This window comes from Rhea americana, unplaced genomic scaffold (assembly GCF_003343005.1).
Source record: "Rhea americana isolate MKP2758 unplaced genomic scaffold, rheAme1 scaffold_85, whole genome shotgun sequence".
NCBI classification, from domain to species: Eukaryota; Metazoa; Chordata; class Aves; order Rheiformes; family Rheidae; genus Rhea; species Rhea americana.
The window spans coordinates 1,069,904-1,091,808 of record NW_028187034.1 but is presented as its reverse complement, the minus strand read 5'-3'; the positions used below and the strand labels follow the sequence as shown (position 1 = coordinate 1,091,808).

Genomic DNA, 21,905 nt, shown 5'->3' with positions numbered 1-21,905 from the left:
AAAAAAAAGAAAAAAAAAAAGGAGGAAAAAAAAATCCTTACTAAATAAATTTTTGCATTTCCCCTCCCACAGCCATAGGGCTTTCCCCCCCCCCCAACACACCGCCCCGGCCTGGTTCCCCTCCGCTGGGGGGAGGCAGGGGGGTGTCTGCTCCGGCACCCCCGTCGTCCCCGGGAGCCCCCCGCCGGCGGCGGCGGCGGCGCGGGGCCGCTCCCGGCGGCGGGGCGGGCGCGGGCCGCGCCAGGTGAGGCGGTCCCTGCCCTGCCTTTCCCTCCTTCCGCAGCCTCCCCGGCCCGGCCCGGCGCTGCGGGCGGGCGGGTGCCGGCAGCATGGCGGAGTCCCAGGTGATCCTCCTGGACGACTCGCACGTCAACGAGAAGGTGACGGAGGCCCAGGCCCGCTTCTACTACAGCGAGGAGCAGCGCCGGGCCCTGGAGGCGCTGGTGGCCCGCGGCGAGGCGGCCTACAGGGAGAAGCTGAAGAAGGAGCAGCTCCGCGACTTCCTCTCCAGCCGGGAGCTGCAGGCCCTGCGGGCCGGCTGGCGGGGCTACGACGACCCCCAGGAAGGCGGCAAAGCGTTGCGGGGGCCCGGCGGCGAGACCCTCTCGCTGGCCTACTGGCCCGAGTGCTCCGACACTGAGGTGCCCCCGCTGGACTTGGGCTGGACCGACAAGACCTTCTACCGGGGCATCAGCCGCGTGGCCCTCTTCACGCACCCGCGCAAGGAGGACAGCGCGCCCCACGTCAAGCAGGTGGTGCGGGAGATGATCCAGCAGGCCCAGAAGGTAGGACCTGCTCCCGTCCCATCCGTCTGTCCATCCCCCTCCAAACCGTGGCCGTGGCGGTGCGGTTGGGCTTGGCGCCGCACGACCCACCGTCGGCTGCCTCGGCTTCCCGCACAGGCCTGCGGCGTGGCCGGGGGCAGCCATGGGTGTGGGAGCGGCGTGGGGGCCCAGCGGTGAGGGCCCGGCCGGGACGTGYGGGGTGGAAGGGTGCCAGGAGCCCTCCGACAGCCAGATTTTCTCCTCTGCCTCTTTCCACAGCAAAGCTGGAGAGCGTGGTGGGCCCCCAGCTCGTCGTGGTCGGTCCAGTACAGTTTATCATGCAATTGGTTGCCAGTCATAACAACAGCATGGTTTGCCAAAATGAAATAAGAGCTGGCGACCGGGATGGGGTTAACCATCCCCCTGGCCTCGTCCTGCGCTTTTGGACCAGGGGCTCATTTTGCCCTGTCCCCATCGGATGCATTGGTTCAGGGGAGCACACGTCGTGACGCTGTTCTCCTTGGACGTGCGGGTAGCCCTATTTAAACGCAGTGCTGCGAGCGCGTTCATGGCGCTTTTTTGTGGTCTCAGTACCATCCAGCCTTGATTGCCAGGCAGTCCGAGTCCAGACAACATGCGGCGGTTCTTCCTATTTATTTTTGGCTGGAAAGGACTGTTAGCGGTGACAGTGCACCTCTGGCAAGAAAACAAAGCAACCGGGAAGCTACAAGAGCATGCACAAGGATAGGTAGGGGACAACAGTGACATTTTTCTGGGTCCAGGTGAAGCTTCTGGGAAATATCAGGCAGGAAATGATTCCCTTCAGAGCTGACATGCACCCCAAGGAAAAGGGTAACAGCGTAAGGCCCTTCATTCCTGCTCTTAGTTTTGTTGCTTTCTGTGAGAGGCTAATTCAGTGGTTATTTCCTCCTCTCCTCCCCCTCCAGCCTCTCTCCAGACACAAACTATGTGCTCACCCCTTGCAGAGACTTGTTAAAACCAAACCTGCTGGGACACACAGAAAACTTTCCAGAATGGCATTAATTTGCGCTCTGTTCAGCTACCTGCTCACAGAGATACGTACACGCTCCATAACGACCGTGGAGAAACCAGACGCTGTAAAATACTTCCGTTCCAATTTGGTGTAACTTCACATCCTCTTTGCACTGGCATAAATGCCTCTGTATCTAAACATGGTGTGATGGTGGAGAAACCTGGCTCTTTTTGAAAGCTGTTCCTGGCACCTGAAAGTCATTAATTTCTTTGGAAATTTTTTTGCTGACCAGATGAACTGTGCCCCTCCCAGCTCAAAGGTGGTTTCATGTTTAACAGCCATTTAAGAGTTTAATGGCCTTTTTCCTAGATAAATATGCCTATTGTGTTCAGTTGAGCTGGCCTTGGAGAATAAAATCTCCAGGCAGCACCTTTTCATTCAGCAGTGTTGTGGCTGGGGGAGGTCTAAACAGGTAGTAGTAATATTTGGCACATGTCTGTGTGTAGCTTATCATCAGTGTTTAACAAGCATGCGTTAATTAAGCTATTTCGCTGCAATAAGATTGGCAAGTTAATGCTTGCCAGCCTTACATATCTAAGAAGAGCCAGGCACACCTATGCCCCTACAGATAAGTAGTGTTATTATCCATAGGGTAGACAGAAGAATGGGAAGAAAATTATTGCAGGGGTAGACATTCATGCTCTGACTTGTTGAATTTGGGAACACTCCTTGATAATCTTGACAGATCACTAACTATGACAGGGGGTTTGAGAAGTCTGTGACATATTAACAGTGAGGGTGCTCCCTATCTCAATTTGCCAGCTTGGAAGTGCCAGTTGCAAGGCAGTTGATCACCTGTCTGTGGAGGGGTACATTTTTCATGGGTTTAGTCCATGGCTATGCAAAGAAGCCCAGTTCAACTTAGAGACCCAAAGCACTGAGAGGGCTGTCCCTTCAAATTGCAAAGTCAATAGTAGGAGTTAAGTATTAGGGCATGCTAAAATTTCTGCAGGTATTGGACTCCTTGCAAACAGAGGGGATGGAAAGAAAACAAAATTCACACTTCTGCTAACTACTCACAATCAAGTCCTTATGTGAATGTTCTTTCTTCAGATGAATCCTATCTGGCGTATATGTTCCTGAATAACAGCATCCATATCAGAATGTGTGTATGGGGGAGAAAATAACATGCTTTAATTAATGCATGAAAATTTCAATTTTCATTTTTTTAATCATAATCTGTCTGTACAAAAGTTGCTTAGAAATAAAGTGGCATAAGTTCACTGTGTTTTATTTTTTTCAGAAGTTCTGATAACATTCCATGCATCTTACTACTTTGTGTGGAAAACAAGAACTAAGGTGGGACCTGAATTCAGTTGTTCTGCTTAGCAGAATTTAACAAGAATCTTACTATTATTTTACAATGGAGCTCCATCACAGGTCACCTGTATCAAGAACATGTTAATGATGGCAGTTCTTTTTCTTTCTTCTCCCCCCGCAAAGAAAAGCTTGTGTAAGCACTGCTGACAGAAAGAGCCTGGCAGAGCAGAGGTGATGGTTGTTGTTGGCTGTACAAACAGAGAGTCAGTAAGAACAGTCTAGGGGATGCCATTTACCATGGCATCCCTTCCCCAAAACCCCATTTGCTCATGGACACTTTCACAGGAAAGTGATCTCTGGTGGGAATTATTTCCCCTTTCACAAGGGGTCCTCCAACTCGAGCTGCTTAACAAAATTCTGTTGTTTGATCCATTCTTAAACTCCACTCACACCTTTTTGCATTGCCCCAACTCAGCCTGGCTTGTCCCTGTGACCTTGGGGTCCAGGGAATTTAGAATTTAGCCACGTTGCTTCCCAAGACACTGTCTGTGTGAGTGTTCCAACACACCAGGCTGACATTTCCCAGTAGGACTAGAAAAACAGTAGTTTCCGTCATTCATAGCCTTCCAAAGGAGAAGAATAAGTCTTCCTGGAAAAAAAAAAAGAAAAAAAAAAGAATGAATTGATATCTCTAATGATATGAAAGCTATAGAAAGTGTGGAGAGACAGAGAGGCAGAAAGAACATAAAAGCACATCATACAAGCTTCCCATAACCTTGTTTTTGTTGTTACTCATCCTATGAATGCTCAGGCTTGTCGGTTTGTCATGTCAGTGCAGCCTTTTGCTTTTCATTTTTTATACAAAATCTGTGCCTGGGAAGAGGGATTAGTTTTATATCAGAAAGATGTACATGTGAAGAGATGGAATGATCATTTTGCCTCGAAATCTAGAACATTCACAGTAGTCCCTTCTTGACAAGCACGAGATTTATATGCTTGAGCTTCAAAGAACATTCCTCGTGAATCCAGCCTTGACAGCAGAGTTCTCACAGGGAATTTGTAAAACAGAAAAATAATATTCTCATTGTTTGCACAATGCATTATGGCTGAGGAGTCGTGTTCCGACTCCTCTCTACATTCATTCTTCTATTACTCACCTTATGATAATTGCTAGAGTTGTATTTTTTACTCTTCTTTTTCAATCTTTTTTCAGTGTTCTTCTTTGTTTAAGAGCATCCTTACAAAGGCAAAGAGGGTTTCACAGTACTGAGAAAAACTGGGTATTTGGCTTTGGTGTTCTTCAAGCCTCTGAAGTAAGCCATCTTCTCCTAGAGGAAGGAGAACCCTCAAAAAGATTTATTAAGTTCCTTCCAAAGTGCAGCAGGAGCCGTGCCAGAAAATTATGATATTGTTGGAAGTCCTTGGGCATGTACATGTGTGTACTTTCATCTCCCCTATATCCTCCTCCTCCATATTCTGGTATCAGAGCTCTCCTTTATTTTGCACCAGTTCCTGGTGTTTTATTTAGTTGCCTATGTACTATCTTCTTCTTTGCAGATTATTGCAGTGGTCATGGATATATTTACAGATCGGGACATCTTCCAAGATATTGTTGATGCATCATATAAGCGTTGGATCCCTGTCTATATAATCCTAGATGAGGAGGGTGTGAAGCTTTTCTTGGAAATGTGCAGATGCCTTGACCTCAAGGACTTGCAGATCCAGGTAAGATATTCAATTATCTCTCACAGGTCAATGACCTTTTTAAGTTGTAATGTATTTGGAACTTACATGGATAAAGGGACACATCTCTTCCTCTCTATCAGTCACATCACATCACAGAACTTGAGACAGGGGTTGATGGAACACAGACAAATAAGAGAGTGTCTTGCTGATACAGAAGGAAAGAGACAAAATGGAAAGACCTGGATTATTTACCTTGTGAAGTAAAAATTTCTGTTTTGGAAGAAACTTGTCTGAGGAAAATCCTGTGGGTCTCCTATTAAAGGATTCAAACTCATCGAGAGTCCAGAATAATTCTTTGAATTATTGTTTGCATGTATCTCAGTTTTAGTACACATTTTATGAAATCAAGACTTTCCTCACCAGCGGTGACCTTCTGACCTCATCTGTAGCCTGTATGAGAATAAAAGACTGGGGAGCGTAGCTGCTCCCCAGTTCCACGACAGAGTGTGTCTTCATATAGTGGCCGCAGTATAGCAGAATAGTCAGTATAGTTTGGCTGGCACAAGCAGCCTCAATATACCTTCCATTATACACAGACTGAAATACTTTCTGTGTTTATACTTAGTACTTCCAACAGCCTTCCATTATACACAGACCGAAATACTTTGTGTGTTTATACTTAGTATTATGCTTCTTATTGTTTTAATACTTATTAGCCTAAAACACTATTACTGCTAGAGACTTGTTTCAGATACCGGAGAGGCTGCTATGCTGGAAACAACCTACAGGGTGCAAAGCTCATCCTTCTTGTGATCCAACTGGTTTCCTTGGTAGTGAAGGCAAAAGGTGCCTTTTTGCCTGGGGGAAGGGTAGATCTTCTATAGGCATTCAATTAATAGTTCCAAAAAGGAAAGTGTCAAGAGGCTCTGAAGACTAGAGGCTCTGAAGCTCATATTCAAGGACAGCCAGCTTAAATCTGGATGAAAATGACTTGCATACATCTGAACAATGCTCCTATGAACTACCATTCTGTTCTGCGTTTCTTGACTTCTTCATCAAAAAGTCATCCAGCCAAGCAGTTGTCTCATCTTTCTCCAAAAGAGAGATGGAAGTTTCCTTCTTCTGATGTCTTTGAAAGTGAGATACAGGCATCAGTATACTAGACCTGCTTCAAGCTTCAGGAGTATTCAGTGGCCTAGGCTTGAGTTTCTTTGGTACAAAACTGAAACAGCAGCAGTAACGCTTACTTGCCCTGATGCAAGTTTTCCAGTACTCTTCTCACCATGTCATCATGTGCAGGAATGATAACTTCAGTACTGAATATTTTCATTACTGGATAGAGTGGAAAAAGAGATGTCCTGGAATTTTAGTAAAAGTTGCAATGTTGTTGGAGAGATGAGTTCCTTTTTGTATGCCTCCTCCACCTTTACACAGCAGGTGGTCCCCTCCTGCTCCTCCTCTTACCTCCTTCTCCAGCACTATTTACACAGACTTTCCAGGCTAAAGCATGTCATCACAGAAGTGTTGCATGACAAGGTCACCCTTTCCAAATAGGTAGAGTTCAAACCAATGTTTATCAAAAGTGGTGGAAAACTCTTCTATCCCTTCTGTGCTTCCCGACTCTCAGAGCAGTACTTGCCGTTTTTCTTTAGACTCCTTCACCCAAAAAGTGCAAAACACAAACTGAACTAAAGAAGAATTGTTTAACATCCTTCTTTAGTTTAGTTCTTCACTCTTCTGCAGAGTTTCAGCCTTCCCTGTCCTTTCTCAGCTATCTCATACTGTACCTTGAATTGCCCACTTAGGGTCATTGTATTCCTTTCCCAGTGTGGCTGAGGTAGCTTTAGTTAGCCTTGTCAAGGTTAATGCATTTTTTTCCTTTCTATAGTGCCACACTGGCTGTTATGAAAGGACTGGGAAGACTCTTCCTCTAAGGAGAAAGAGGTCACGTGTCTTTCAAGGAAGATGAGCTCTTAGTATTCTGCCCTAATTGCTGTTGTTTTCTACCTGGCCCTGCATGTCTGTCAGCTAAGAAACAGCTGGTTGGTAATGCTTTTCTCCAAGGCTGGCTAGGGTGTATCTGGGCTGTTGTTTGTATCAGTACAGGCTTTGGCTACCCAAGGAATCTCCAACCAGGTACACTCTCTCATCTGAGGATTGGGGTCCCCACCCCATCCCACTGATCTAATGTGTCTAGGATTGTTTTGCACTTCTAGTGCTAAAGACCCATCTGTAAAGCAGAAAGCAAGCTGGACCTCCAGTCTTCTTCAGGTAGAATCATTTCATCCCCTGCTGTTGGATCACAGACGTTATTGGAATTGTCAAGGAAGAAACAGAGTCTCTAGTGCACTTAACTCTATCATTTCTCCATTTCTTATTTATGCAGTGTCTTCCTCTTGACCTCTGCTTTGATGCCTTAGTTTCTTCTACAGATTTTCAGCCGTCTTTTTGGGTAACCATTTTGCTTTCTTCTAGAAGACTTTAAGCAGTGGACCACAGTTTGTCAGCAAATGAAATTTCATACTTTTCCTCCCTGCCTTCTTCCTATCACTCCTTTGGAATGCTTCTGCAAGATTTACAGGATGGCTTTTCTTGGGAAGCTGCAGCTACGTGGGAGGTAACTTTAGGGTTTACAGGCAGGTTCTGGTCCCAGAGAAAGAGAGAGAGAGGGATGACACATTACCATGGACCTTCATTGCTGCAGGGTTAGGATGGTTATTCTGGCTTCTGTCATGCCCTTATTAGACGCTGAGATTGCTCTGTGCTTCCTGCCTTTTTGTTTTCATCTCTTTGTTAATCCAAAGCAGAGTGAGTACCTCGAAATTCTAATACAGGGAGGTTTATTGTTAACACTGGATTTTGCCCTTTGTCTATGCACAGTGCTGGGGATTTTCACAAAGATCCTTGCTATTTTATCTTTTTGAGATGACAAAGTGTTAAGATCTGCCCACAGTCTCACAGGAAGGAAACTGTTACAGGAGGGCAGTAACTCGCTCTGTGTAAGATAAAAAGTTCTTTACTGACTCTCAACATAAAATGAGAAAACATTGCTTTTTGTCTTATTTCAAGGCCAGAGTTCACTTGAAGTGCATTTAAATTCAACTATCTGCACATTCATCCTGGGATGTTAGTAAGATCACATCTTGTATGTATGAGTCATCGAGCTTCTTGAGCCTACAGGACATGGTTTGCCAGACTTCCGTTACGTTTCACACAAGGGTGTTCTGAGATCAAAATGAATCAAAGTTCTCATGGATAGAAAACTCATAGGTCCACAAAAAATCCCCCTCTTGTTAGCCAGAGGGGAGCCTCCTCACCAGGTTTTAGATGAGTTCTCTCCTCCATGCTTCTGCTAAGACTGCAGAAACAGATACTTCTGCTCAAAGACAGGGAGTTTACCTAGAGCTCCAAGCAAACCCAGCRAATGTGGTATTCACAGGAAGTTCATCTTCATGTTTAATTTTTAGATTGATTTTCCCAGCATGCAAGGAGTTCCTTTCCTTACTCTAGGAATTCTTAAATGTTACCTCAAGTTTCTTCCTCAGACTTTCTGGAGTTTATTTCATTTCACATATTAACCTCACAGCTTTCCTCGTCCAATCCTAAATCAAGTGAGGGAGGAAGCTGACCACGATGTGATGTAGGATACTTTTTTTTTTTTTTTAACGATCTGTTAGAGAATTCTTTTAGGTTGCTTGTGGCCTTTAGAAAAATGGGAGTTTCCAGGGCTCTCTTTTCCCAAAGACTCATCTAAATGATACCCAATAATGATATTGCCAGGCCATGTACAGCGAGGTGCATTCCATCCTACTCTACCTGCAAGTTCTACTATTACGTCCACAGAAATACTTTTTGCAAAACTGTTTAGGACAGAAACATAGGGTAAGCCCACAATCTTTCCCAGTATTATCTGGTGGAGGCTTCCAGATTGTGGTTGTTTTTGTGTCCCTGTATAAAATGAGCACCTAACACCTGTCTCTCCAACCTAGAGGTTTGCTCACCACAAAGGAGAACTCTGCACACCATGAAATAGAAAGATTCCTTGTCTGTTGTCACTATGGGTCTGCCCACATGAATCTCATGTGTCTACATAAATCTCCTCCTCTTTCATCCTTCTCCAGAATGTCCATCTCTAGAATTTTAGAGTGGAAAATAAGATATTTCTGGGGCCTCCCCATCAGTCCTGCCCTCAGCTGAAGTAATCATGCAAGGAAACAGAGCACAGGAGTTATCCCAACAGATGCTGCTGACTGAAGGGATCTAGTTTTTCTAAACAGCACCAGAAGGGGGATCACTATATTTTGAATAAACATAAGCAATGTACGGGACTGTTGAGTCAGTGTCATGCATCAGCTACTGTTTTGTTCTGTTGCCTGTCTATTATCTGTTTTAAATCTATTTGTGCCAACCATCCCAACCTGAAATAAAGATCTCTGCTTGCTCTGCAACATATAGGAGTGAAGGGACACATAGGATTCCCTAACAGAAGAAATTGCAACACTCGCCTTTAGGGTCCACCTTGTGTATCTCACCCCACCCAATACCAACTCTTGGCCACTGCTGCCCAGGTCTCTTTAGGGACAGCTAAGTGTCAGTCACAACACAGTCTCTCTCTGACCTTTTAAACTGGATTTAATTTAACTTTCTATGGATTATGGGTGAGGTTTAAAAGTGTGTCACAATAAAACAAGAAAGACTGATCCCTCTACTGTGTGTATTAGGATCTTTTGTCAGGCTCAAGTGTTACCAGTCTGCATAAGTTGCTGACAGGCAGAAGCAATTAATCTTTGCTTGTGATGAGGAGTGGCGCAAACCTGCATAAAGAAAATGTGGAAATATAACACAGGCTGCAGCTTCCAGAAGCCAGGATATGATAAACCTTAAGCAGGTGTTTACAACAGAAGCTTCAAGAAGAATAAAGATCTGGAGAAGTGTCTCTCTTCTATTTGGGAACTAACTGGTCCATTACCAAAATGTGTTACTACTGTAATATTAGTGCCCAAAGAAAATGGCTGAAATCTCACCTCATTTATATTTGCCTTTCCTCTTTTGCTGTTGTATAGTCTTCCGTACATGAACCCAAGCTTGTTCCTCCTCTGCACAAGCTTGATACATCAGTCTTCAAATGATCCAAGATCCTTCAAGGCAGAAAACATTATACAAATAACCTGTTAAGTGACTCGATGTTTATATGACTTTATGCTTTTTTCTGCACTTCAAGATGTATTTATGCCTCCTGTGCCTACTTTTTGTTCAAGCAGGTTTATATGTTCATCTGTTAGATTCTATCCCTTCTGTGCCTTTGTAAGTATTAAAGGTAGCTCAGTTAATGCAGAAATTCAAGTGTGCTTCTTTCTACCAAAATAAGGTGATGCAGCACGCACACCTAGTAAAATTGACACTTGTTAAACGTTAAGAAACTTTCTGCTTCCATGTAGGCTGATAATTCTTGATTCAGAAGTGCGTATTGTATATCAGAGCTGTTGACTGATGTGAAGAACAGAGGTCCTTTTTGACCTTGCAGACAATATTCCATGATTGATCCCAAATCCAATTTTATTCACTAAGGAAAAGATGATTTTAGGTGAACAGCCACTCAACTACAAATCTTATTCCAAATGCTGCAAAGGGCAACCTTCCTCCTGTGCTTTGCCTAACCTGCATTCAGCATCCCACACATATGACTCACTGCTGGGCCTTGGGCAAGTCACTTCATCTTTTTCTCTCAGATTCCTCTTCTCTAAAACAAGGTAATAATACTTTCAGCAGTGTTGGGAGGATTAATCAGCTAATGCCCACACAGAACTCCAGACAGATCAAGCAACAGATGAATGCAGAATACTAGTATCATTAGTTACTATTAGTCAGAATTTGTACTGCCACTGCTATATTTTTACTGAGGAAAATAGGAACAGTTTTGAAAGGTAAGAGTTATATTCAGAAAAAGTTTTTTTGAAAGAATTCTGCATTCTTATAATCACTTGTTCCTGCATTCCAATTTCTATAGCCTATCAATATTTGAGCTGTCAGTGAAGTTTGTATTATAGTACTTAGCACTTTGCAGGACCAAAGGCTGTAGTAGCATTAGCCAAATCCTCATGATTCTCTTACTCTGTAGATGGGGGAAGAATGAGATAAAGGTGAATTGACTTTCCCAAAGCATCACAGGAAACAGTGACACAACTGTGATTATACTTGGGACTCTCTGACTCCTAACCTTGGATTTATTCCTCTAGATCACAATAATTTTTACCTTTCATTCTTAAAGGATCCTTACAGAAATAGATGGTAGTCTAAACTTGTGTGTCAGAGTGGCAAGATAATTTGCTCTAAACTTACACTGACAATCAATGTGAGGGTTTTTTGTTGGCTTTTTGTCCTGTGAGGCAGGGCATTAATCTGTTTGGCAATTCAGTCTCAGACAGCCAGGACCCATGAACTGTTTTCAGCATCAGTCTGAGCAAAGTAACTCTCAGTCCAGTACATAAATGTGTTCTTACAGTAAATGCAGACACGCATCTGTTGAAGCAGATCATATAACCTTAAATCAGTGTTTTCTCTGTCCCTGGTAGTCTTTTGTTTTATTACTTGTAGGTTTGATGGTCAAATGGGGAAAAGCAAGATAGGAGATTCAGCGAGAGGTAATATCTTCTTCTAACTACTTCAGTTCCTCTCATGAAAGATTTTGCCTTCCTCTTCTCCTTGCTAATCTATTTGGGACATCAGTAGAGACACTTATCCTACTTCTTCTGTTCACAAAGAAGTTCTGTGTTCTTTCACTCTCCTCTGAACACTGATGAATCTAGGTGGACACTGTAAGTGTCTGGAGTTCTTAACAAAATGATAAAGGTCAGGGTTCTTTTGTTATAACAGACAGGAAATGTCCATATTCTGAGTAACAGAACTGTTTCCTCCTCTCTTCTACAATAATTAAATTGTCTAGTCTTCTAATTTTCCTAGTTTTTTTTTTTAACCTATATGTTCTTGGTGTCAAAGTACAAACACGAAAAGAGCCGAATTTGGGCCTGCCTCATATATTATCTTCCAAGGTACACTTTGGTGTGTGTACCTTGGAAGGTAATACACATACCTAACAGTGTCTTTTGGACTGCACAGGTGTTGAGAAGTTCTTTGGTGTTGTGGTCCTGATAGCCTAGTCTGGAGAACAGATCACAAGTCCTTTGGAATGGGCATCAGGCTTCAGAGAGTGCGTACATGATTCAGAGCTACCTCTGATTCATTCCTCTGAAAGGGCTGGAGATGGAGGATTATTTGATTTTGAAAGCATTGTCTTGCCAGAGGGCCAGGATGAATAGCTAGAGAGCAGGCAGAGTTATGAAGAAAATGACCTATTGGATAGGGCTATAAACTGATGGAGGGAAGTGACTTATACAGACAGGGGCTGACAACAGGGCCTTCGGTGCTGTGCTTTCCTTCTTATAGCCTTTCCGATTTCTGGTGGCTAATATAAAATGAGCTGTACTCTCAGATATAGTGAGATAATATGAGTGAAATGTTAAGACTTGGAGCTGGCAATTATCTAATTCTCTGCCCTATTTATTGTGACATTTTATCTTTTACCTCCCTGCTAGAACATCCGTATACGTTCTGTGACAGGAGTTGGGTTCTACATGCCAGCAGGGAAGATCAGAGGTACATTAGCATCCCGATTTCTGATGGTGGATGGTGAAAAAGTGGCCACAGGATCCTACAGGTGGGTTGCTGCTGCTTAAGGCAGAGCTATATTCTTCACATATAGAATAGCTTGTGGCTTTGCTAGAGTCTTCCTCCTATGTCATTCCCTTTCTTATCCCAGCCTTTATAATCTGTTTGCCACCTGTAGAAGTCAAGGAAGAGAATTTGCCCATTCTAATGGTCCATTTCAGTGTGATACAGATCCTTCCATTCTGCATCAGCTGGTGGCCAGTGAGGACTCCCCACCAGCCACAGTGGTCAGTTCTCTGCAGTGAAGTTTTGAGTCTGGAGACTCCTCCTGTTGATGCAGTGTTGCTTTTTTAAAGGATAAACTGTTCTTCAGAGTTGCAGGGTCTTTGTTTCACATCTGGTCTGCATGCTTAATAAAGAACAATAATAAAGAACTTCAAGTATTTATCTTGACCCAGCTTGGCAAGGGCGTATGGACTAATGGTACAGTTCTATGCATTCCCACATAGTAAATGTTTTAGATGTTGTTAGGTATGCTAAGTCAAGTAGGCACTCAAAAACCTAATGTCAGTTCTGTTTCCTCCTCTTAGCTTCACGTGGAGTTCATCTCATGTTGACAGAAACATCCTGCTAGTATTGACAGGACAGCATGTGGAGATGTTTGACATTGAGTTTCGTGAGCTCTATGCCATTTCAGAGGAAGTTAATTTCTACAAAGAACTAGGTATTGCTAATCCACTCCCTCGTGGAGCTGGTAAACTAGGCCTTCATTCCTCCACTGTGGCTCGGAAGATCATCAACCCCAAGTATGGTTTAGTGGCAGGGGCAACCCGTGGTGATATGATGCTCTGGGCTTCACGCCACAGGCAGGAGAACCAGGGGAATTTGGAAAAAGAGGAAACAAGTGAGTCGAATAAACGATTGAATCAGTTCCTGAATGACTTAATCACATTGGAGCAAGAGCTCCCAGAGATTGATCCACCTCTAGAGAACTTGAACAAGTTGAATCGGAGTCCTCAGAAGCTGTTCTGTCGGCTCCACGTGGACTTGAAAAATAAATCCAAATCTAGAGAATCTCTTCGTGACATGAAGAAAGAAGATGCACAGCCCAGCTCAAAACAAGGAAAACGTTTTGCCAGTGGGCTGTTCAGTCGCAAGGCCAAACGGTCTCCAGGCTCAAGCATTGAGGCCAATTCTTTTGCCAGTGAAGGACATTCAGGAGAAGACCTTGGGAACATGAAACTGGAATATGAACAGCTCAGCATAGGTCATGCCAGTGTTCGGAGTGCTGGAGGCATCTCAGGTAAAACCTCTCCCATCAGCACTTCCCTTCTTCTGTGGTCTTAGGCTTTTGCTTGTTTTGATCCTGGTCCATTGGTGCTAAAATGTACAACATAGGCACGTGCCAGTAGATCCTGTCATCACTTCAGTATTAAAATGACCAGGATCAAAGAAGAGTAAAAGCTGTACCAAATGAAGCATAATTCTGAGGCAACTTAATGGCAGTCTGATTGCAGGATTGGTATTTCTTATGTAAATGTTTTCTGATACTTGGCAGCAAGCAGGTATTGGGCAAACAGAGGGAAAGGTGAATGTCTCCTTCTGAAAAACAGGTTTTGTGTACAGTTCTTGAAATGATGTTAAAGTGCACTGCCCTAATAAATGGCAGCAGCATGTTCAGTGTCATAGTGGTGGACAGGGTGCAGACAAATTTCCAGTGTAATCCCTCCTTTCCTCATTTGGGTTTAGCTGACTGGATTTACTGTTAAAGTTACTAGTGTAGAAGAAAAGAAAGTATGTTTTCATGCTGAGGTGAGGGGCAAAGGAGTGGAGGACAAGGTAGATTTTTTTTAGTTTGCTTCTTTATCTCCTAAAATAGGGAAGAGGGTCATAAAAGGAGAAGCTATGAAGAGCTACTAGATCTCAGCCCTCCATTCTTCTTCTAATGCATGATTGATATTTTCACTATGTTCTTCCAAGGCTTCCTCTGGTTCAAGACACAAGTGATAAAGATTTCCCTCAGTTTATGGGTTAATAACTAACTTGCCAAGGTTTTAGATGTTTTGTCAGACTGAAGTAAATCTATGGACTATTCCACTTGGTTGTCTCCATCTCTCAGTTAGCTGTGCTTGCTGCCAAAGCATCCTGCTCCAACAGGTGAATGAACTAGTTTAGAGGAGAACATTTCTTCTCAATATGTCTGGCCAGGGACCATTCTGTGCTCTGATGAATGTGAAATGCAGGAGCAGAACAACTGAATTCGCTTGAGACTGCCATGTTGCGAGATGGAAGGACATTCTCCAGAGACCAAAAAAAAGGCAGAGTATTCGGAAAGTCTAAAATAGTGATTGTTTTCATTCTTAGAAATATTTCTGACTGAATGAAGGGCAGACTTAAAACTGCCAAATCAGCATGAGAGGCACTATAACAAGGCGTGGATGCTTAATTTAAGACCATAGCAGACCCATTTTAGGATGTGTGATTGGCATTTGGGGAGGCGGGAGAAAACTCTGCTCTTTGTGCTCTCTCCAAAACTCTTTATAGTCTCAGCATAGACAGTATATGCCGCTGGACCCCATTCCTGAGAGCTAGGAAAAGCAAAGTCCATAAAGACCTACGGGGAGATGTATGGGCATCTCTTTTTGGAGGAATGGACCGGAGAGCTTGCACTACCCTCTAGTGACAGAACTAGAGAACTGTGTAACCTCTGATTTGTGATTTGTTTCTCTAAAGAAGCATTTTATAATATCAGAGACTCCCTATGTTTCTCACTCTCAGCTCTTTTAAAGCAGACAGCATGCCATTCCCATATGTCATGGTGAAGTTATGCCTAGATTAAGGCATGAAGCAGGTGATTGATTTATCCAGTTGTACAGTGGGGCACTGAGCCCATTTGGGGCATCACACAGGCTAGGACAGCAGGGGTATCCTATCACTTTTCACATGATGGATGTAAGCCAGACAGCCTGGTGCTTGGTCTGGGCCACTTTCACCAAGAAATCATCATTGTATTTTGTTCAGATTTCATTTATACCATGGCTAGTTCCTGAGGGCTGGCACCTCTTTCAGTAAAGGGGAACATAGAATTGAGAATTTGGGACACCCAGTGTAGTTCCAAGCAAGCCAGCTTCAAAACTGGAAGTGCAGGGAAGCAGCTAAGGTCCAGCACACCAGGCTTCCTACTACGCTCTTCCTAACCTGGTAAGTCTTTCCAAGGAGTCAGTGCAGATATTTCCTGGTTTTATGCAAATGTGAAAATGCTTATTTGTGGTGACAATGTGAGACCTTACAGCTTTTGAAGTGTGGGGCAAGTAGGCTTAGGCTATCTGGTGTAAAACACTGGAGAAATATGACTACTTGTGTGTTGTTTTTGGATTTTAACCACTATTCTTTCTAAATTTCTCTAGTAGTCCAAAGCTGACATTTAAACAGAGATGGCAGAGGAAACATTATCGAGATAGAAATTCATGAGAAAGAGGAAAAAAATGATTTACCATGTAGTGTCCTGTGGCTACTTGGTCAGTAGCACATGCTTCTTTAGGGCTTAATAGAAACTTCTTGGGCATGGCTACGGAGTTGAGATCCAGCTGCGAGAAAAAATAGGAGGCACAAGATGGCTTTGAGCAGGCCTAGTGAAAACCAATGCTGTGCTACTCTGGGTTTCAGGATGAAGGTAAGAAGTGGAAATGAAGGCTAGAAGGAAGAGGGAAATGATGCTTGGTATGCAGTCAGGCTAGGATGCAATTATTCAGAGCTTCACAGTTTGAAATAGCTGCCCTTACCTTTTATAAAGATTAAACAGCACACTTAAGCCTTGTGGGTCTGTCTGTGCACACATCCTCCAAAGTCGCTATTAATTCTGTAGTACCACAGAGACACATTCCACCTTGCAAATGCATAGAAAGACCAGATCCACACATCACGTAGCTTGCAGAGTAATTGAAAGATGTTATTCAAGCAGGCTAAAGGTCAGGTTCAATCTTGTAAGAGCAAACGGTGATGAAGAGAATCAGTACTGGGAAGGAAGCAATAGAAGTGTATTTGGTGGCAGAGTCTGAAAATCTGGTTATTTACATAGTTTGAGGTGATACCTACAAGTCAGAATTGGAAGCATGGAAAACATGAGGGCTGCAGACATCTCCAAACAAAGTAATGTTGCATTAGGAAGACTGTTGCCAGCAGGTTGAGGGAAGTGATCCTGCCCCTCTACTCAGCCCTGGTGAGGCCTCATCTCGAGTACTGTGTCCAGTTCTGTGCTCCCCAGTACAAGAGAGACATGGAGCTATTGGAGAGAGTCCAGCAAAGGGCTACAAAGATGATCAGAGGGCTGCAGCATCTGCCCTATGAGGAATGGCTGCGAGAGCTGGGCCTGTTTAGCATGGGGAAGAGAAGACTGAGGGAGGATCTTATCAATGTGGATAAGTACCTGAAAGGAGGGTGTCAGGGGGATGGGGACAAACTCTTTTCAGTTGTCCTGTGTGACAGGACAAGAGGCAATGGGCAGAAATTGAAGCACAGGAAGTTCTGCCTGAACGTGAGGGGGGATTTCTTCCCTGTGAGAGTGACGGAGCACTGGAGCAGGTTGCCCAGGGAGGTTGTGGAGTCTCCTTCTCTGGAGATCTTCAAGGCCTGCCTGGATGCAACCCTGTCTAACATGCTGTAGGTGACCCTGCTGAGCAGGGAGGTTGGACTAGATGATCTCCAGAGGTCTCTTCCAACCTTACAGATTCTATGATTCTATGAATGTCCTGAACTAAGTGCTTAAAATAACACCCTGGGGTATCGTCTTAGCACAGTGCATGGAGATTGTGTTTTGTCTTGCAAGGTGTTCTTAAATCACATCATAAAATTGACACAATTCTTGAATTTCATTTTGCCTGCAAGGAGTGCAACAGCAACAGCTCCGCACCTGAACAGAATCGTGTTAATTTTATGCTGCTGCTGGGCAGACTGATCAGCAAAGACACTGACATCTGTATGCAGTTTCTGCAAAATACTGCAAGGGTTTGAAAGCTATATACCTTTGGAAGGCACAGGCTTTTTGTTTTGGTTTCTCCCTTGCAAACTGCAGTCAAAGTGGGCTGGTTCAGGAGGGTCTGCTACACTGAGTTTCTCTGTAGATCAGGCCTTCACTCCTGGTGAGTGCTAGTTGCAGAACATACATACTTCCTACTGGGGTTTTCAGTTTCTCTTCTAGGTGCTTCTTGCAACAAGAAAGGGGATTTACACTGAGCACTGCAATACCACCAAAAAACCTGCTTGGGTATCATTAGTACTTTTGAGCCAAAGTGGGACTGTGGGCAAGTGGCAAATGGAATTTTCAGCCCCTATTATAAAAAGAAAGAGAGAAATGCCTTTCAGTACATACAAGGAGAGTGTCTGCTCTAACTATAGAGGGTATGTAGAAAAATGCCAGAAGATAAGAGCAGAAGGAGTGGGCAGAATAAAGGAGTTGGGAATTAAGATTAAGCAGAGAAGGAATATGGATGCTTCTGAAAAATAAATGCGATGGTCTTGAATGTGATACAAACGGAGAGGGCAATGGGGGGTGGTGAGAAGACAGAAGTAATGACAAGCTTAGTAGTAATATACAGGATGGATCAAGGAGGGAACAGGCAGCAGAATAAAATGCCACAGGGAGGTGTGGGGAGGCAGCACTAACACATAGAGCAAAAGTCAGAGTAGGTTGTAGGCTGTAGTGCRGCCTCCTACACAGATGTGTTGAAGAAAGTGCAGGGGAGCAGGCAAAATGGAGAGAGGTCTTATCTTTCGTATCATCTTCTGGTAAGGAAAACTTTGATCAAATGCCTATAAACAAGAGTGACATGCTTCAGTCATAGTTCAGAGGCAGTGCCTGGGCTGGACTCATCTCGACTTCTCAGCAAGGTCAAGGCTTTTCGTTAGTGTATCACCTCTGACATCTTTCCTCCAAATTCTCTGTACTGACCACTGGCTCTAACTGCCTGGGGGATGTACATATACCTTACATCTGTAGCAATACATGAGTGGGGTCTGTCCTTGTTTGGAGTGACTACAAGCCATGCAGGAATCCTTCTTAGTACATACTACCTTGGGCTATACGTTGTGTAAACCTTGTTGACCTCAGAGCGCAGCAGAGCTCACTTCCTTGTAAAATCTTACGCAAACATGCTTTAGTATAGTGCTTGAAAAAAAATGCTGGGGCATCTGGACCAACATCTGGCTGTAATGAGGGAGATCAGACAGCAGTACAGGCATTGAAAAGTACAGATATTGGGAAGCAGAAGCAATCTATGGAGGAAGTAATGAAAAAAACTATGAAGATAAAAATTTGTGGCAGTGTACTATGTTACTTAACTGAGAGACACTGAGGCCTCAAGATTTCTCTTGCAACAAAAATGGTAGAAATATTGCCACTTCAGATGTTTAAAACTAGACTTGATAAAAAGCTCTGTGAAGAATGTGTGGGGATCAGATGGACGAGAGGACCCAATAGTTTGGTTTTTTTTTCAACCCTTACTCTTTGGCAGACCTCCCACCCAAGTCTTGGCCAGACTAGTTTTCAGTGCCAGCTGCGACCTAAGAATACCACTGTTCAAGCTGGGCTGGGTATAGGCCAGAGCCTGGAAAACACTTCTCTAGTGGTTTTCTCCACTGCACACTCTGACTTTGCTCCTATTTTAGTGCCTCTTCTTTCCACACAAGTAGGAAATAAAACCCCTAAAGAGTGCAGAGTAATGTAGGTCTAACACAAGGTGTATAACAACCAATGAGAGAGGACTGAAGTGTGAGTCAAAAACTTTATCTATATCTAATTTACTTAACATTATTTTAAACTTTTTATTCCAGGTAACCTGGGTCCAAACTCCACTATGAGCGATAAAAACAAACAGTCTACCTGTGTGTTATCTTGATGAGAAGGATTGTCTGCAGAACTGAAGACTGAACAAGCTGGAACATTCAGTTGACTGATTTTGAACCTACAGCACTGTCCTCACACAGTGGTCTGTCAAGCCACTGCATGGTCCTGGATGCACCTGGCACCCCCAGTTAAAGCACATTTACTGGGTGAAGCATAGACTTAGGATGGTCGGTCCCTTAAGTGAGGTCTAGCAATGAATGTATTAATTCACATGTGTGTGTCCATACATATTTTATATATAAATACAGCTGTGATGACTGGGTCTCAGAGCTTGTTCTGTGTCCAGATAAGTGCAGATTTTCTGTTCTACTTGCTGCTACTTCAGCCTGTCTAGCTACAGACTCAGAATCACTGTGCTGCGTTGTTTACTCTACTGCATTGCAGAAATGTCCTGGTCTGACTGGCTAGAAGGCTAAGTCCATTCAAAGTGGCAAATTCTGGTTGAAATGGTGATGTTTACAGACAGCATAGCAATTCTGTGTCCTCAAGGAGTCTTCCTGTAGATTCCTGTTGGCATTTTTCCACACAGAAATGAGTGGTTAGAGGAGAAGGGCTTGGCTCAAAACTGTTTGTTTCATGTCATAAAAATAGCAGTTGAACAAAGTGATTTTGCAATAATCTATAAAAGAGAAGAACAGGAATAGAGGAGGTTGTTTAACCTGCCACTGAAACTGGGCCTCAGGTGTAGGAAAAACGCTTTGTAAGGGGGCCTAGGCAGATCAGGGAGCAGTAATGCAGGCCTTCGACGGCTGTTATAAAACCCTGTTTGTTGCTAATTCAGTGACACTTCGCCATTCATGGCAATGGAATGATTAAAGGGGCACATTTTCAAGGTTGAAAAGAAGAAGCAGAGGAAGCAYACAAGCTTTCCAAATTTTCAAATATTCCTTTTTTTTTCTTTTTGAAGTTAATCTTTCCAAATTCTAAAACATGCCAAAATCAAGAGCTTTGACCCATAAGAATGGTCACATGCGATCAGACCAAAGGCTATCTAATCTGGTATCCTATCTCTGAGGATAGCCAGTAACAGGTGATCACAGAAGCGTAAAAATAAAGCTTGTATACAGAGATCTTTCCCTGACACTGTTGCAGCAGTCTTTAGACTCTCACAACTGGTAGTTCCTTCTGGACCTAGTGAATACACTTAGTTCCTTTTTAAAAATCCTTCTGTACTTTTGGCCTCCACAATGTTCTGTAGCAATGAACGCTGAGTTCGTTGTGTGGTATGAAAAAGAACTGTCTTCCAGCTGTTTAGTTTTCTTTTCTTTTAAGAGCCATCTTTTTTTCCTTGTACATGGAATCCACAGCAAAGACGAATGCTCCACTGCTAACACAGAATTAGCTGTTCCAAAGACTCTTCCAGGTGCTAGGTTACAGTAGTAGTTGTTACACTGAGGCAGCTGCTTGTAGTTGATGATAAAATGTGATTTACTGATTGATACAATAAGTAACTGCCTTTCCTGGGAGTGTATTTAACTTGAATGGCAAGCATATTTGCTTTACTCTGAGTTCACCCAGTAGAACATCTTGAGACCCTAAAAAACCAAAGGTATTGTGCTCTTTGTTAAACATGCTCATCCTCATTTGATAGGTATTCAGAGTCAACTAAATGCTTGCTACTCTATATAGGTATTCTATGTAGCCTTCTGGGAACAGGCTGTAGTTTTACAGCTAGGTCTGTCAGCTCTTATTATTGGCAGTGTTTCATAAAATTGCTCCTGGTAACGGGAGAGAAGAGGCATTGGAAGGGACACCATCACTTACACAGAGAAGTAATTTAATACATGAGTTATCCTATTGGCTTCCGGAGGACTGTTCGTGTGCCTAACACTACTTGCTGTATGTTTTCAAAATTGTCTAAAATAGCTTATTTTTGCTGTACTTCCATTATTCTCCAGATGTTTGAGACTTTTTTCCCCCTCCTTATATTTATTTCACTCTGTTACCAAAGATTAAAGATAAATTTATCAGGCTAATGTTGTTCCACTTTTTGTTCTCATAAGAATATTGTCATCTGGTACTTCCCTGTTCACAGAATCACAGAATGGGTAAGGTTGGAAGGGACCTCTGGAGATCATCTAGTCCAACCTCCCTGCTCAAGCAAGGTCATCTAGAGCACATTAGACAGGATTGCATCCAGACGAGTTTCTCCAGAGAAGGAGACTCCACAACTGAATCTGTTCTCCCAGACTTTTTAAATATTTATTTATTTTTTAATTGTGCAATAGGTTAATTAACTAATTAGTACCCTGTTGATGTATATGGTCAAGTGTTCCAGGAAGTCCTTTATCTCTGTGTTGTTATGTCTTTGTTGCTTCATCTTGGATGTAATGACTTAACAAAAAGCCAGAGCGGCTGATTTCACCTGCTCTTCGCTTCATTCTGTGCTTATTAATGCATTTTACTTTCTCTGGGCTGTGACAAATATGAAAACACTTTTTTTTTTTTTTTTTTAACCTTGCCAGCTAACAGGTTCTCCTTTTCAGTGCAAGTTTCATACCTGTGTGTCTTCTGCTTTGTTGCTACGCCAGTTCCTAAAGGGTAGTGTTCATTTCTTGTTTTTTTTTTAAACCCT

The 21,905-nt window shown here is 43.3% G+C and overlaps 1 protein-coding gene across 1 annotated transcript; it reads left to right on the top strand.

Annotated features, from left to right (window-relative positions):
• The first annotated feature begins 312 nt into the window (after positions 1–312).
• On the top strand, positions 313–19,660 carry SACK1F (scaffolding CK1 anchoring protein F). The gene is made up of 5 exons (XM_085323523.1): positions 313–785; positions 4,636–4,803; positions 12,357–12,478; positions 13,020–13,732; positions 19,258–19,660. Exons 1-5 carry the CDS (start codon positions 330–332, stop codon positions 19,320–19,322), a joined length of 1,524 nt encoding a protein of 507 aa, XP_085179649.1. The 5' UTR covers positions 313–329; the 3' UTR covers positions 19,323–19,660.
• The last annotated feature ends 2,245 nt before the right edge of the window (positions 19,661–21,905 follow it).

Excerpts from the sequence above, each read along its gene's own strand:
- SACK1F (XM_085323523.1), top strand. The coding sequence starts at position 330 with ATGGCGGAGTCCCAGGTGATCCTCCTGGACGACTCGCACGTCAACGAG. Across the intron at positions 4,804-12,356 it reads TCAAGGACTTGCAGATCCAG|AACATCCGTATACGTTCTGT; the intron begins GTAAGATATTCA and ends CCTCCCTGCTAG. Across the intron at positions 13,733-19,257 it reads GAGTGCTGGAGGCATCTCAG|GTAACCTGGGTCCAAACTCC; the intron begins GTAAAACCTCTC and ends TTTTTATTCCAG.